The 17,757-nt window shown below is 40.4% G+C and overlaps 1 protein-coding gene across 8 annotated transcripts in view; it reads right to left on the bottom strand.

The window, feature by feature from the left end:
* LOC133658928 (protein FAM184A-like) overlaps positions 1–17,757 on the bottom strand; it is a 141,216-nt gene that overhangs the window by 113,762 nt on the left and 9,697 nt on the right. For all 8 annotated transcript variants that reach the window (XM_062061474.1, XM_062061482.1, XM_062061463.1 and 5 more), the window contains exon 2: positions 3,370–3,447. In XM_062061474.1, the coding sequence (XP_061917458.1) occupies positions 3,370–3,447 (78 nt within the window). The remainder of the gene's footprint in view (positions 1–3,369; positions 3,448–17,757) is intronic.

Here is a 17,757-nt window from a genome sequence, read left to right as displayed (position 1 = left end):
TTTTGTGTGTTTAGCTAGAGTGCTATTGTGTGCTTAGCTGTTGTGTAACCGCTATCTCCTAGTAGCCCATAACCTAACATGTTTACATTTTGTAAATTACTTCAATAAAATATGAGAACAAACCTTTGTGTGCTTATTAGGGAACATTTGGATGTTAGCTTTGCACAAGTAAACGAGCTGCAGGACTGCTTATATCAAAGCGATTATATCCATCCATCCATCCATCCATTTGCTACCGCTTGTCCCTTTTGGGTCGCGGGGGGTGCTGGAGCCTATCTCAGCTGCATTTGGGCGGAAGGCGGGGTACACCCTGGACAAGTCGCCACCTCATTGCAGGGCCAACACAGATAGACGATTATATCAGAGATTTTAAATGTAAGCCAAAATCATCCGATACTTGTTTTCTTTGCTGATATTGGACCAATATATGATCGGATTGGGACACACGTAATTAAAATCCAATCAGCTGGAAAAAAAACGAACGCAAATAATGTCAAGACATTTAAATGACAGTACTGTGCAAAAGTCTTAGGCCACCACTAGGGGTGTCAATCTTTGAGCACCTAACGATTCGATCGGATTCCGATTCCAGTGGTGATTAATCCATTCAGAATTCATCTGCAATTCTCGATTCACACCGATTCTCGCATTGCGTTATTTGGTATAATAATTATAATGAAACTATTTCAAGTTTTTCCAGGTTACAGGTTAGAAAAGCTCCTTCTGGTTGCATGGAGATGGCCTATAAACATCATTTTAAAAATGTATTCTCATTAAAATCAAATTTAAAAAAACATTTTAAAGTTTTTTTAATTGATTTTGAAAATTATTGAGAATTGATTTTGAGAATTATTGTGAATTGGGGATAGGTTGATTGGCAAAACTAAATGGTCCCTAGTGTGTGAATGTGAGTGTGAATGTTGTCTGTCTATCTGTGTTGGCCCTGCGATGAGGTGGCGACTTGTCCAGGGTGTACCCCGCCTTCCGCCCGAATGCAGCTGATATAGACTCCAGCACCCCCCGTGACCCCAAAAGGGACAAGCGGTAGAAAATGGATGGATGGATGGAATCGATTTACTATTAGCATGGATAAGAATTGAGATTATCGTGTGAATTGATTTTTTTGTGCACCCCTAATCAACACTATCTGAGCTTTTCCACCGCAGTCATTTTCACTTATTAGAACAGATATTAGAGTTTTATTATTAGAGCAGCTCAGCAAATCTGCTGAGCTGTTTTCAACCTGCCAACAATACATAAACAATATAAAAAGACAAACCACTTAATAATGACGACAACAGTTTTACATCTTAAGAATGCAATACAGTTCACTGCATTCTTTGCATGCAAAATAGTAATCAATGTTAAATTTGCCATCATAACATGTTTGAGATGAAAACACACACATATATATACAATTAGTTCAAAATTAATATTCCCTGAGAAAGTTAAAATAAAACTATATTCTTCGTATCAAAAATAAAACAATAAGAACAGTTTTCATTATATCAAACATAAAAAGTGGATTAGGTCGTGCCTTTGATACTGCATTTGAAATGCACCACTAAGCAAAAACCGCGCATGCTCAGAAAAGTAGCGTCAGATTTACCGACCGTCCGAGCACCCACTGGCAGAAATGTAGATTGGCGCCTATGCTATAGAGACTATTGTGGGTGCAAGTGCAAGCTATCCAAGTAGCAGGTGGTTGCACGACTTGAATAACCCGAATAACTTTGCAGGACTACTTTCACGTGGTTACTAATGAAAGGCTAATTGAACACGACAGCTCGGATAACGTTGTTAGTTTTCAACACCTTTTGGCGGCATTTGATGACTTTGCGGGAGTGAAAGAACACATCGTGATTATCATAATGAATAACATTTATTTTACTAATAACTTCTGCGTTTACATTTGATAATAGATGACCTACCTCGTCTCTGGACGTCCCTCAATCGGATGCTTTCTCGACAGGTGCTGCAGCATCGAACTTGTGCTATTGTGGTATGCGAGTTCCACTTAGCAATGTTTGCAAACGACTGCGTTTTCCTTCGATTTTAGTGTGGAGTGTTCCCACACCTTAAAGAACTTTTGTCGCTTCTTAATTCCCTTGTTTTGCTATGGCTCTTGTCCACTGCTTTTTGCCATTGCGAGTTATGTCGGCGAAAAAGTTGACTAAACTCGAGCATATTTAAAGGAGCGGTGTTGTGCAGTGCAGGGGCCGTATGATCTGACGTAAAATGGTAAATTATAAATGGGTTGTACTTGTATAGCGCTTTTCTACCGCTTTGACACTATTTCCACATTCACCCATTCACACACACACATTCACATTCACACATTCACACACTGATGGCGGGAGCTGCCATGCACGGCGCTAACCAGGCCCATCAGGAGCAAGGGTGAAGTGTCTTGCTCAAGGACACAACGGACGTGACTAGGATGCTAGAAGGTGGGGATTGAACCAGTAACCCTCAGATTGCTGGCACGGCCACTCTCCCAACTTCACCACGCTGTGCAATAGCTAAACAGTCCGTGCCAAACATGAGCTTTGATTACTAAACGAGGCAAAATGCCGTAAAAAAATAAAACAAATAAAAACGTACCGACGCCTCGAGGTAGCGAAAATTCCTTTAATATATTTTGTATTGGAATTACTTGAGGAATCCTTTGAGCTGTACATCTAATAGTACTTACTGTAAGTATTTTGCAAAGCTATTGACAATCAATTGACCTTTAACCTTCCTAAATTCATTTACCGTATTTTTCAGAGTATAAGTCGCTCCGGAGTATAAGTCTTACCGGCCGAAAATGCATAATAAAGAAGGAAAAAAACATATATAAGTCGCACTGGACTATAAGTCGCATTTTTTGGGGAAATTTATTTGATAAAACCCAACACCAAGAATAGACATTTGAAAGGCAATTTAAAATAAATAAAGAATAGTGAACAACAGGCTGAATAAGTGTACGTTATATGAGGCATAAATAACCAACTGAGAACGTGCCTGGTATGTTAACGTAACATATTATGGTAAAAGTCATTCAAATAACTATAACATATAGAACATGCTATACGTTTACCAAACAATCTGTCACTCCTAATCGCTAAATCCCATGAAATCTTATACGTCTAGTCTCTTACGTGAATGAGCTAAATAATATTATACGGTAATGTGTTAATAATTTCACACATAAGTCGCTCCTGAGTATAAGTCGCACCCCCGGCCAAACTATGAAAAAAACTGCGACTTATAGTCCGAAAAATACGGTTCCTAGTATGACGGTTGCAATTCACGTTTTTTTTTTTTTTTTGTGTTACCATAAATGTGTAGTAAAATACTGTGTTGTGTGTTGAGTGGGGTTAGCACCTCATCCTGGTGGGCGTCTCTCAGGGACTCAATCTCCTCTTCATGCTCATCGTTCTTGGTGTTGAGGGCATAAATAACCTAGAAAAAGTATACAATAGTAAGAGGATGGAAGGGCTTTCATGCTGCAAAGAGATCAATAGTTGCACAGTGAGCTGGCACTCAGAGAGGAAAACAAATAAACAGACAATGCATTTACTTACTCGTATATTGCGACTTGTCCAATGTTTTCTCCACCAAAGTGTATTCATATATCCTAATTCAATATGTATTCCTCTGCATTAAACTTCAATCAGCTATGCACAAGTTGGAGTGAGGAACATCTCCTCAGTCATGCTCACTCTCACAAGCATAAGCTGCTTTTATAAGCTCAGCAGGTGAATGATGTGAGCTTCCTACGAATGAAGTGTGCGCTTAAGCAATTTAAAAGACCCTTCTGCACCTTTTCAGTGCTTCCACCGCCCAAAAAAGGCTAATACTAAAGGTGTTCTAATAATAATAATAATAATAATAATAATAATAATACATTTTATTTGGTATAGCGCTTTTCAGAGTACTCAAAGACGCTTTACAGGATAAAAAATTTAAATATAAAACAGTTCAAAGTAATAATATAAAATAATCAATTATTCAATTAAATAATTGATCATCAATTAAAATAATTAATCAATTTTGTACACTGCTGCTGGAATTTAAATTTTACTGAGGGAACTCTCCTGAAGGAATCAATAAAGTACTATCTATCTATCTAAGGTATTTCGCTGCCAATTCCGATCTTCCATAAGTGTGATGGCCCATACCGATCCCATGTATTAGCAACTGCACAATGACCAGTTTTTAAGGTGAGTTCTACTGGCAGTGCAGTAATATCAACACAATATTCTAAACTACTCCCTATTTTCTATTACACACAATTGTTTGAGCAAAACAATTCCAATAGTACACGATAATGAAACGATAAAGAAGCTACTCATTTGAATCCTTTGGTTTTTGAGCTTTTAGTCCTTTTGTGTCGAGAGAAATATTACCTAAATTTGTTACCATCCATCCATCTTCTTCCGCTTACCCGAGGTCGGGTTGCGGGGGCAGAAGCCTAAGCAGGGAAGCCCAGACTTCCCTCTCCCCAGCCACTTCGTCCAGCTCTTCCCGGGGGATCCCGAGGCGTTCCCAGGCCAGCCGGGAGACATAGTCTTACCAACGCGTCCTAGGTCTTCCCCGTGGCCTCCTACCGGTCGGACGTGCCCTAAACACCTCCCTAGGGAGGCGTTCGGGTGGCATCCTGACCAGATGCCCGAACCACCTCATCTGGCTCCTCTCGATGTGGAGGAGCAGCGGCTTTACTTTGAGCTCCCCCCGGATGACAGAGCTTCTCACCTTATCTCTAAGGGAGAGCCCCGCCACCCGGCAGAGGAAACTCATTTCGGCCGCTTGTACCCGTGATCTTGTCCTTTTGGTCATAACCCAAAGCTCGTGACCATAGGTGAGGATGGGAACGTAGATCGACCGGTAAATTGAGAGCTTTGCCTTCCGGCTCAGCTCCTTCTTCACCACAACGGATCGATACAGCGTCCGTATTACTGAAGACGCCGCACCGGTCCGCCTGTCGATCTCACGATCCACTCTCCCCTCACTCTCGACCTCACCGATAGGCCACAGTACGTCAGACTGAAGGACATCACATCTGACACTGTGATCAGCAGCACCGGAGCACCACAGGGAACGCTGCTGGCCCCTCTTCTGTTCACCCTGTACACCGCTGACTTCTGCTACAACTCAGAGCTGTGTCACATCCAGAAGTACGCGGATGACACAGCCATCGTCGGGTGCATCAGGGACGGCAGAGAGGAGGAGTTTCGGAGGCTGGTGAGGGACTTTGTTGTCTGGTGCCACAGGAACCTCTTGCAGCTCAATCCGACAAAGACCAAGGAGCTGGTCATTGACTTTGGGAGGTCGAGTCCAAGGTCACAACCTATTGTGATTCAGGGAGTCGAGGTACAGACCGTGGACTCATTCAAGTACCTCGGGGTGTGGGTGGACAATAAGCTGGACTGGACTGTTAACACAGACCACTTGTACAGGAAAGGACAGAGCAGGCTGTACTTCCTGAGGAGGCTGCACTCCTTCAACATCTGTAAAAAACTCTTGTGGATGTACTACCAGTCTGTGGTTGCCAGTGTTCTGTACTACATCGTAGTGTGCTGGGGGGGGCAGCATATCTAAGAAGGACAGCTCCAGACTGGAGAAACTGATCAGGCGGGCCGGTTCTACGATCGGAATAAAACTGGACTCACTGGTGACGGTGGCAGAGAAGAGGACTGTGGAAAAACTAGTGAGCATCCTGGATGATGCCAGTCACCCTCTGCATACCGTTGTCAGTAGCCAGAGGAGCCTGTTCAGTGCTAGACTGCTTCATCCCAAGTGCAGGACTAATAGACTCAAAAACTCCTTTATCCCACACGCCATTAGACTGTACAACTCCTCTCTGGGGGGGAGGGGGGGTACTAGGATGACAGGGGATGCAAAACAATAACAGTGAAATACTTTTTCATAACATGGTCACTACTGCCTAGTTTCTCTTGTTATATTCTTATTTTACTGTTATATTTTTATTCTCATTGTTGCTTTTTATTTTTATTCTATTATTGTAATATTTTTCTATTTTGTCTCCATTTGTACCCCCATTATTTACTTTTTACAATTTTGTACACTGCTGCTGGAATTTAAATTTTCCTGAGGGAACTCTCCTGAAGGAATCAATAAAGTATTATCTATATATCTATCTATCTATCTATCTATCTATCTATCTATCTATCTATCTATCTATCTGAACAAGACTCCGAGGTACTTGAACTCCTCCACTTGGAGCAGGGTCGCCTCCGCAACGTTCGCACCTGAGTGTGAAGCGACTGGGATGAGAATCAGCACCTCCAAGTCCGAGTCCATGGTTCTCGCCCGGAAAAGGGTGGAGTGCCATCTCCGGGTTGCGGAGGAGACCCTGCCCCAAGTGGAGGAGTTCAAGTACCTCGGAGTCTTGTTCACGAGTGAGGGAAGAGTGGATCGTGAGATCGACAGGCGGATCGGTGCGGAAAAGAAAATTTGTTACCAATTACACAAAAAAAGACTGCACTGCTAAGGACAGGAAGGCACTCCAGCGAGTGATTAAAACTGCTCAGTACATATCAGGAGCAGCCTTCCCCTCACTACAGGACATGTACTCTACCAGGGCCACCAGGAGAGCACACAACATCATAAAGGACAGTACACAAACCCAACACAGTCTCTTCAGCCTCCTACTATCAGGCAGATGATACAGGAGCCGGAAATCCAGGACTACGAGACTGACAAACAGTTTCTACCCACAGGCCATCAGGCTTGTGATTGCTAACTTGTGAATGCTAGCTCTCCCCCCCCCGTTTTACTTTTATCTTTTTGAACAAAAGACAGCTACCATGACCACCCCTGAGCTGTGAACCATCACTGTAGACACTTTTCACCTTTGATCACTAAAGACACTTTAACTGCTGCTGTGACTAAGGCTGAAACGACGCGTCGACGTAGTTGACGTCATCGGTTACGTAAATACGTCGACGCCGTTTTTGTGCGTCGACGCGTCGCATATTTACGTCACACTACCGTCATGGCGAAGCGCAAAGCAGACGATGCGAGCGGTGCGAGCGAGGGAGAAAAAGCATGCCAAAAGTCGTCAAAAGTGTGGGAGTATTTCAATAAACGGCCTAATAATGTTGTTGTATGCACACTGTGTCGAGCGGAAATGGCCTATCATAGCAGCACAACGGCTATGAACGAACATTTGAAAAGAAAACCATCAACCATCAACTAGTCAATCGTCCGCGTGAGCATACGTTGTCATCATTACACAAAAACATGAATGTGTCATTTGTATCTGCTAGGGGTGTAACGGTACGTGTTTTGTATTGAACCATTTCGGTACGGGGCTTTCGGTTCGGTACGGGGGTGTACCGAAGGAGTTTCTAAGCTAAAGCTAAAGTCTTAACAAGCTGCTTTGCTCCTTCTGCTTCTGTCTCAGCACGCAGCATTGTCCCACCCACACAACCATCTGATTGGTACACACGAAGCATTATCAGCCAATCAGCAGTGCGTATTCAAAATATTACCAGCCAATCAGTAGTGCGTATTCAGAGCGCATGTAGTCAGCGCTTCAGCGTCGAGCAGATAGGTGTTTAGCAGGTGAGCATCAGGCAGTGGACTCTCCCCAAATGATAATAAACACCTCCCAGTCAACTACTAGTAACATCACTATGAGCCCGTTGACCTTCTAGAAACTTAAACTGCAGCTCAGCTCACTCGCAGTCCTGGCTTGAATTTTCAGCTGCTGGGAATATTGTAAACAAGAAAAGAACCAGAGCATGTAGACATGCTAACCTTTCTTCATTACAACTGTTAGACACTCACTGGAATGAGTAGAATTGGTTATTGTGTACTGTGTTGGACTGGATGTTTATTTTGCACATTTTAAAAGCAATACTTAATGTTTACAGTGCTCCAGAATATTTAGATTGGCACTTTTTTGTATTGGATGTTTATCTTTATTTTTGCACATTTTAGCAAAAGAGCAATACTTTCACTTTTGTTGAAATGTTTACACTGTTGTTACAGAATATTTCGTTTTGCACTTTTTTGTATTGGATGTTTATCTTTATTTTTGCACATTTTAAAGCAAAATAAGCAATACTTTTACTTTTGAAATGCTTATACTATTGCAGAATATTAAGATTTGCACTGGATGTTGACTTTTATATTTGCACATTAAAAATAAAATAAGCTACTTTTAATTTTGTTGAATGTTAAAAGTTTTAAATGTTTACAATGTTACAGAATATTTAGTCATGTTGTTGTCAATGTTGACTGAGTGGCCATACGTCTTTTTTTTTGTAAATAAAAGCCATGCCTTTTGAAAAAACTGGCCTACATTTATTTTTTCATCTTCATTTTGAATAAAAAAACAATCGGTAAAAGGAAAAATAATCTATAGATTAATCGAAAAAAAAAAAATATCTATAGATTAACCGATTAATCGAAAAATAATAATCTATAGATTAATCGATAGAAAAATAATCGTTAGCTGCAGCCTTAGCTGTGACCCAAGGTCACCTCCATATTTATACTGTTGACTGTCAATCAGAATGTGTAATAATGTAATGTTACTCACTGTGCCTTGTATACTGTATAACATTTAATTTTTTTTATTTTAGCTAAGTACCGTGTGACTTGTTGAAGGGTGGACTAGCAAAGTAAGATTTTCATTGTACGGCAAACGGTTTGTTTAACTGTGCATATGACAATAAACTATCTTGAATCTTGAATCTTCTTGCCTTCCTGCTTGTTCTTACTCGGTGTGTAACATGTTTAGCCTTGTTCTTTAATAATAATAGTACTCGTAAGAAATGTAATTTGTTGGCTGCAATGAAGTTGATTATTAATAACATTAAGGGAGTACAGTATATGGAAACAGGGATTCCCCCAGCTTGGCAATATACTTGTGGAGGTGGGGGCATGGCTATATGACATTGTATAATTTGCATAACTGGCAATTATGCATTATTTTCTTTAAAAATGCTCAAAAAATGTTGTGCATATATTTAAAAACAAATCTGTTATTAGTAATTAGTATTAAAGACCTACTGAAACCCTCAACTACCGACCACGCAGTCTGATAGTTTATATATCAATGAAGAAATTTTAACATTGCAACACATGCCAATAGGGCCGGGTTAACTTATAAAGTGCAATTTTAAATTTCACGCTAAACTTCCGGTTGAAAACTCCTTTGGATGATGACGTATGCGTGTGACGTAGCCAGTGAAACAGAGGTATGGCTCCCCCATTGAAGCCAATACAAACTAGCTCTGTTTTCATCTCATTATTCCACAGTATTCTGGACATCTGTGTTGGTGAATCTGTTGCAATTTGTTCATTGCATTATGGAGAAAGAAGCTGAACAAGCAAGAAGAAAGTTGTCGGTGCGAAGCGGAGTATATTGCGAGGGAAGTCAGCAACACAACACAGCCGGCGTTTCATTGTTTACATTCCTGAAAGATGCAGTCAAGATCGAAGAACTCGGACAACAGAGACTCTTACCAGGAGGACTTTGACTTTGATACACAGACGCCTGTAGAGAACTGGGACAACACAGACTCTTACCAGGATTACTTTGATTTGGATACACAGACGCAGACACGGTACCGTGAGTACGCAGCTGCGCTTCCAAACATTTGATCGCTTGCCCGTACGTGCGTGTTAAGTACGTAACTTTGGTTAAATATATAAGCTTTATGAACCTTGGGTTAGGTGAACGGTCCTTTGGGCTGAGTGAGTGTGTGTGTTGTGCAGGTGTTTGAATTGTATTGGCGGGTTATATGGACGGGAGCTAGGAGCTAGGAGCTAGCATAACAAACACCTAGGTGTTTTTATGCGGGATTAATTTGTGGCATATTAAATATAAGCCTGGTTGTGTTGTGGCTAATAGAGTATATATATGTCTTGTGTTTATTTACTGTTGTAGTCATTCCCAGCTGAATATCAGGTCACCCCCGGCTCTCACAGCATCTTCCCTATCTGAATCGCTTCCACTCCCCACTAGTCCTTCACTTGCACTTTCCTCATCCACAAATCTTTCATCCTCGCTCAAATTAATGGGGAAATCGTCACTTTCTCAGTCCGAATCACTCTCACTTCTGGCCGCCATCACTGTAAACAATAGGGAACTTTGCGGAAATGTTCAACTGACTACGTCACGCTACTTCCGGTAGGGGCAAGCCTTTTTTTTTTATCAGATACCAAAAGTTGCGATCTTTATCGTCGTTGTTCTCTACTAAATCCTTTCAGCAAAAATATGGCAATATCGCGAAATGATCAAGTATGACACATAGAATAGATCTGCTATCCCCGTTTAAATTAAAAAAATTCATTTCAGTAGGCCTTTAACATTGCAACACATGCCAATACGGCCGGGTTAACTTATAAAGTGCATCGCTGGAACGCAGGTGAGCACGGGTCTTGATGAGCAGATGAGGGCTGGCTGGCGTAGGTGGAGCGCTAATGTTTTTATCATAGCTCTGTGAGGTCCCGTTGCTAAGTTAGCTTCAATGGTGTCATTAGCAACAGCATTGTTAAGCTTCGCCAGGCTGGAAAGCATTAACCGTGTATTTACATGTCCATGGTTTAATAGTATTGTTGATTTTCTGTCTATCCTTCCAGTCAGGGGTTTATTTCTTTTGTTTCTATCTGCATTTAAGCATGATGCTATCACGTTAGCTCCGTAGCTAAAGTGCTTCACCGATGTATTGTCGTGGAGATAAAAGTCACTGTGAATGTCCATTTCGCGTTCTCGACTCTCATTTTCAAGAGGATATAGTATCCGAGGTGGTTTAAAATACAAATCCGTGATCCACAATAGAAAAAAGAGAAAGTGTGGAATCCAATGAGCCAGCTTGTACCTAAGTTACGGTCAGAGCAAAAAAAAGATGCGTCCTGCACTGCACTCTAGTCCTTCACTCTCACGTTCTTCATCCACGAATCTTTCATCCTGGCTCAAATTAATGGGGTAATCGTCGCTTTCTCGGTCCGAATCGCTCTCGCTGCTGGTGTAAACAATGGGGAAATGTGAGGTGCCTTTCAACTTGTGGCCTCACGCTACTTCCGTTACAGGCAAGGCTTTTTTTATCAGCGACCAAAAGTTGCGAACTTTATTGTCGATGTTCTCTACTAAATCCTTTCAGCAAAAATATGGCAATATCGCGAAATGATAAAGTATGACACATAGAATGGATCTGCTATCCCCGTTTAAATAAAAACATTTCATTTCAGTAGGCCTTTAACATATTGTTTCTTATTTTATATCGTTTTGCTCTCTTTTTCAACTGTTGCTGCTTACAATACACTGTAACACAGGGGAAGCTCATTTTCAGCTACTCTCTAAACACGAGTACAGTTTCCAATAACAGATGAAAGATATAAAGATGCTAGATTTTACAAACCAAACATCACATAAAGGATTGTAAAATTCATTTGAACACAAAACAACGGAATGAACATGTAACAATGCTATGGCAGTGTTTAAATTTCAGGTTCGCCGTTTCGTTTTTTGAGGTCAATCATAAAGGGATTCAGCCTCAGACAGCTCATCCAATCATCATGCACAAGCCGAGGCTGAGCCCACTTCTTCTAAAGACACTCGACGTCCGCGGGCGGCACAAAACTGAGCATTTATCCAAAGAGTGTTTAGTTTGGCTGCAGTGGAACCAATGCGCCATGGTCTTACCGACAACATCAGCCCCCGTGCACTTTCTCTCTTTGAAAGAGTGCCATTGTCCCTTTAAAATTTGCACATTGCACATTTTGTAGAGCGCTGGCCGCAGGTATATCCTATATCCTATAGGCCAGACCTGGGCATTCTGCGGCCCGCGGGCCGCATCCGGCCCTTTGTGCGTCCCTGTCCGGCCCGCGTGAGGCCAATTATAAATTACAAAATAAATTTTAAAAAGTATCTATGTCGAGTGTGCAATACAACGGTGCTGCTTTTGTTTTGAAAATCGTTATTTGTATTACTTCCGTGTGGACGTATGCGTGTGCGTGGTTGTGAGTGAATGTGAACAACTGCAATTACAAAATAAAGTTGAAAAAACATCTATGTCCTGCGCGCAATACAACTGTGCTGCTTTTATTTTGAAAAGTATTATTTATGGGCGTGTGTCCGTGTGTAACCTGCGAGTGAAGGTGCACATGCAGCGACAAGTGATGCACGGTTTACACCCGAGACGCCAAAAAGAGAAAAGTTGATGAGGAATGCCGTGTTTTCAACAACACATGAACTGCAAAGCAACGTCCCCTCACCTAAGGTGCGTGCCTGCGCAATTGCGCACTGCTCAAGCGTCCGCTGCGCGCAGCAAGTATATGCCGCGCACCAAATCAAATCCCATCTGAATTCTAAACAAAATAAACATATTTATTCTATGGAATTTTGCAATGCAACTTTGAGTGACAGTGACAACAAGCGGCCCTAATGGTGTTCGTCAACACCGTTCAATTGAACACCGTTCAATTATTGTAACGTCTATCGAGATGCTTCGAGGACAGGAATTATATCGATCACTTTATTGAACAAAACTGTTTATATTCGGACATAACCACACCAAAAACATGAGTAAAACAATTCTATCTCGAAAAACTAGTCATTTTCTGCCGTACAAACCAGGCCAAAAGCAACTTGCCATCTGTCACCAACACGCATAGCACTAAACCACTGGTGCGTTTAAGGCCACACAAAAAGTCGGACAACTCAAACACCACACAAAGTTACACTATGACTCCTCAGTCATACGTGTGCTTATTTTACTGTCATTTATTATTAATGTTAATTTATATATATTAGTCATGGAATGCTGTTACACACACTATGTTGAAGTATTACTATTATTATTATTATTATTATTATTATTTATCTTACGGTATATATCAAAAATAATATTGAGCAAAATTTAATTGAAACCACACAAAGTTACACTATGACTCCTCAGTCATACGTGTGCTTATTTTACTGTCATGTATTATTAATGTTAATTTATATATATTAGTCATGGAATGCTGTTACACACACTATGTTGAAGTATTACTATTATTATTATTATTATTATTATTTATCTTACGGTATATATCAAAAATAATATTGAGCAAAATTTAATTGAAATATTGTCGATGTGGCCCTCCAGCAGTGCTCGGGTAGCTCATGCGGCCCCCGGTAAAAATTAATTGCCCACCCCTGCTATAGGCCGATATTAAAGTATGTCCACAGTGCAGACAGACTGCCTCTGCTCCAGCCAATCGCGTGTCTTGATAACATCACACATCTTCTTTCAGCAGCGTTGTTTCGATGATCAAAGTTTTTCAGTGGACGATTTTTCAGCGCTTCACTAGTCAATAGTGCATCAATATTAGGCTATATATATATCCATACATACAATGTATTACTTTAATTTGTTTTCACGTAAAAAACCCTCACTTTTTTTTTAAAGGCGTGGTGGCTTTTATTTTGCTGTGGCGCCCCGCCATGAATAATTAATTACATGTAGGGGAAATTACGTGAGTGGTATACAATGATGTCTGCTGAATGTTACAAAACCTAGATAAATGCCACAGGAAGGAGCATGTTAACATGAATGTTCAGTAAATGAGTGTGTTCGTGTTGAAAGCCGCATAGCACACACAAAAAACTGATTTAAATAGGGCGGTCTGCTCCAGTTATCAATTGCACACACAGTCTTAGTAGATCACCTGCAACACGGTCACTAATAGTACACACAATTTTGTACTGAAAATGTAATTACGTTGTACTTTTTACGTGCAATAACAAAGTTCCATTCCATTTCCGAACTCCGACTGCCAGTTAGTGACAGAAAAGAAATATAACATTAAATTAGGGATGATACTCGAAACCGGTTTCCCCGGTTGTTCGATAAGAAAAGAACAGAGTCCTCGGACTCAAATCCCTTTTTGAGAACCGGTACCCGTTATCGAGACCACTATAGTAAAGAAAAAGAGTTGGTTCTTTATCCGAATCCCTCGGAACGAATCCCGTCCCGACCAGAAATGAATCATGGAGAAATGACGTCACGTAGCTCAGTCATTAGGCGCAGATAGGGAAAGCAGGAAAAACAATGGACAGGAAAAAGCGCTCCAAGGTGTAATAAAGTTCAAAACAAAAGGTATGATCCAATGAATAACTTTACTGAGAGATTTGAGCAGGGTACAAACACATGACGAACACTTTTACGACCAACCGGAAACATAGCAACCAGGCTAGCAACGCACCTCCTTTACGGCAGCTGTCGCAACGTTCTTAAAGCAACCGCAGCACTTACATATATACCGTAATTTCCGGACTATAAGCCGCTCCTGACTATAAGCCGCACCAGCTAAATTTAGGGGAAAATACAGATTGCTCCATATATAAGCCGCACCCGACTATAAGCCGCAGGGTTTTGATGTGTAATTACCGTAGTATATAGGGGTTCCTGCTACCACGGAGGGGATTGTCGGGACAGAGATGACTGTTTGGGAACGCAAAGCGTCCCATTTATTAACTATAAATCTTTCAATCATTCAATCAAACTTTCACATCTTTGACATGGCGAACAGCATTCGTGCAGAGTACAAATAATACAACGGTGCAAAGTAATACAAAGTGCTCGCATGTACGTTATCAAAATAACCAGCCTACCTATGAAAAGTCAGTCTTTAATCATTGTGTCATCGTCTTCCTCCTGCGTACTAAAACCACCGAAATCCTCTTCGTCGGTGTCGGAGAAGAACAGGCCGTATATAAGCCGCACCGTTGTATAAGCCGCAGGGACCAGAACGAGGGGAAAAAGTAGCGGCTTATAGTCCGGAAATTACGGTATACAACATATATGACGTGATATCCATTTTTAAACTTTTGTTTTTCTTTCCTTGTAAACAAAACAAAATCACACTGTACATGTGTTGTCTGTCTAATTATAAATAATGCAGACGAGGCGTGTTGGCTGAGTTGTTGAAGTTTACTTTCACAGCATGCTCATAACCTCATTCTTAGCTGCCTGCGTGACGACATGCAACAACACTTTTCGGGGCTACCGTGCATGCTTGTCACTCCCGTTGCATGCTGAGTAGTGTAGTTGTTATATTCCCTAGCCTAGCTCATAACATCACATCTTTCCCCCTATAAAGAAATAATGTTAACTCAGTAAAGTGTATTTCTTTTTTTAGCTTTAACTTTTCATTTTTTAGCATTGTAACCACATATGCAAACAACTTTTCTCTACATAGAATTTTCTTTCAATAAAGAAATAAAGTGCAAAAATGTAGAAAGCATCATAACAAACAGTTATTTCAAATAGCAGCAGAAGTGCACTTTTTGGAGAGCTGTATTATTTTAAGTTTTGTGCCCAAGGGACTGATTTTATTTAACACTATATTATTATTTATACACCTATAGTGATCACAGAGACAGGTTGTTTTTGTGTTACTGTATATATTTGTTTTTCTGAAAAATCCCACTTAATATACTTTGGGTAACAACAGTCAATATTTATTTTTTATTTTTTTAGGGGGGTAACAGTCTATATTTATTTATTTATTAGATTTTATTTTTTTCTTATATAATAAAAGTGAGCTTTTGTTAAACCAAATATTGTGTGTTTTTTTTCCATATACAACAACCTATCTGGACTCGATAAGAGAATCGTTAAGGAATCGGTTCGATAAGAGGATTCGATAATAGGCTCGACTCGATAATTTCTTATCAAACGTCATCCCTACATTAAATATAACGATTACATATCGTATTTTCCGGACTATAAGGCGCACTTAAAATATTTTTTTTCTCTCAAAACTTGACAGTGCGCCTTATAACCTGGTGCGCCTAATGTAAGGAATTGTTACAGTTTGGTTGCAGCATACTGCGCGGTTCGTTCCCCCGGGATGCAAACGGACGACTCCGGACAGGACTTGCAGGTAGGAACATGATTTAATCTTGAAAAGCTCAAAGAGGTACAAAAAACAGAAAACAACCCGACGGGACAAGGTGCCGATCGCACTTGAAGCTAAGTACTTAGCATGGGCTAGGAGGCAAGCAAAACTTACGTAACAGTAGCGTGAAGCAAACAAAGAAGCCAGGCCGACTGACTGGTGAGAAACAGGTGAGCGTCCCGAACACCGGAGGCAGGTGAAAATAATAAGTAGCCATGGTAACTAAACAAACTCAGAGGTGCCCAAACAGGAACTTAAGGAGTCCAAAACTAACAGAAAACACAAAACATGATCCGGACCACGGATCATGACAGGAATAAGTTTGGTTGAGCTTTCTTACCTCAAAGCTATTTTATTTGGTACATGGTGTAATGATAAGTGTGACCAGTAGATGGCAGTCAAACATAAGAGATAAGTGTAGACAGCACTATGATTGCAATGTCTCAAGTAAACAATACCAACATTTTAAATGTTCCATTGAAAATACAGAACATTACACAAAAATATATCAAAATGTTTTACTATGACTTTTGTAAGCTATGAAGCTCGATGTATTGTCGGCGCATTACACATATGAGTATTATTATGGTATGTGTATAAGGTAAGACATTATCTGGCGTTTTGTTTTGCAATATTATGCAAAAGCAACTTTTCTTACCTTCTGGTACCTGCTGATCTGTATTTGGGATTTGTAGAAGTCCTGAAAAATTGCACACGTCCGCAAGTCGATAAGCTTCTTCTTTTTCTCTATCTTCTTGTTATGGTACATTCATCCTCCGCTGTTGCCATTTCTAATATAAAGTAGTGTAAAGTTCTTATTTATATCTGTCAGTGAACTCGCAATGAAAGCGCTAAAACATACCGGTGTAGTGAGTTTACATTATTTACCCAAGGAACTTTAGTTATTAGAGTTCCGATCGGACGGTTTTTCACGGGACACATTTCCGGTGTGGTTGTTTCCGGATGAGGAGATGCTGAGCCGTTATTGATTGAAGTAAAGTCTGAATGTCATTAAAAGAGTTAGCTCCATCTTTTGACATTTATTCCGCTCCCGTCCTTGCACGCTACACCGCTACAACAAAGATGACGTGGAGAAGACGCTGCCGAAGGTGAGCCACGTAAATAAGACCGCCTACAAGACGGCGCATCTGGAAGAGACTGTCAGAAAGCGGCTTGAAGATGATCTGTAAAACATAATCTATGCAACATTTTTGACCAAAGAACCACCATTACATGTGATGTAGACCACAAGGAAGTGTTTTCCATTTAGAAAAAAAATAATAATAATATGACTCCTTTAATCCGGTGCACTTTATATATGAAAACATATCAAAAATAGACCATTCATCGGCAGTGCGCCTTATAATCCAGTGCGCCCTACGGTCCAGAAAATACGGTAACTAAATCTGTACACTGCAAAAACTGAAATCTAAGTAAGATTAAATATCTCAAATAAGGGTGATATTTGCTTATTTTCTGTCTGATAAGATAATTCTTCTCACTAAGCAGATTTGATGTTAGAGTGTTTTACTTGTTTTAAGGGTTTTGGTCCTAAATTATCTCAGTAAGATATTACAGCTTGTTGCTGAGATTTGATGACCTATATTGAGTAAAACATGCTTGAAACTAAAACTGATGCAAAGCTGTGTCATTAACACACAAGTATAAAACTACTTTTTTTAAAGTAATAATTTCTTACGTCAAGCATGAAAAAAAAAAATCATGATGCCGAGCGCATATTATTATGTCAAGATAATGGCACTAGCATTTACTTCATTTAAGAATATTTTTCAACATATTGAGCAAAAAGGTCTCTTTTTTTTCCTACCAAGAAAAGTGCACTTG

This window comes from Entelurus aequoreus, linkage group LG01 (genome assembly GCF_033978785.1).
Source record: "Entelurus aequoreus isolate RoL-2023_Sb linkage group LG01, RoL_Eaeq_v1.1, whole genome shotgun sequence".
NCBI classification, from domain to species: domain Eukaryota; kingdom Metazoa; phylum Chordata; class Actinopteri; order Syngnathiformes; family Syngnathidae; genus Entelurus; species Entelurus aequoreus.
The sequence above is the reverse complement of the archived record's forward strand: the minus strand, read 5'-3'. Positions and strand labels throughout refer to the sequence as shown.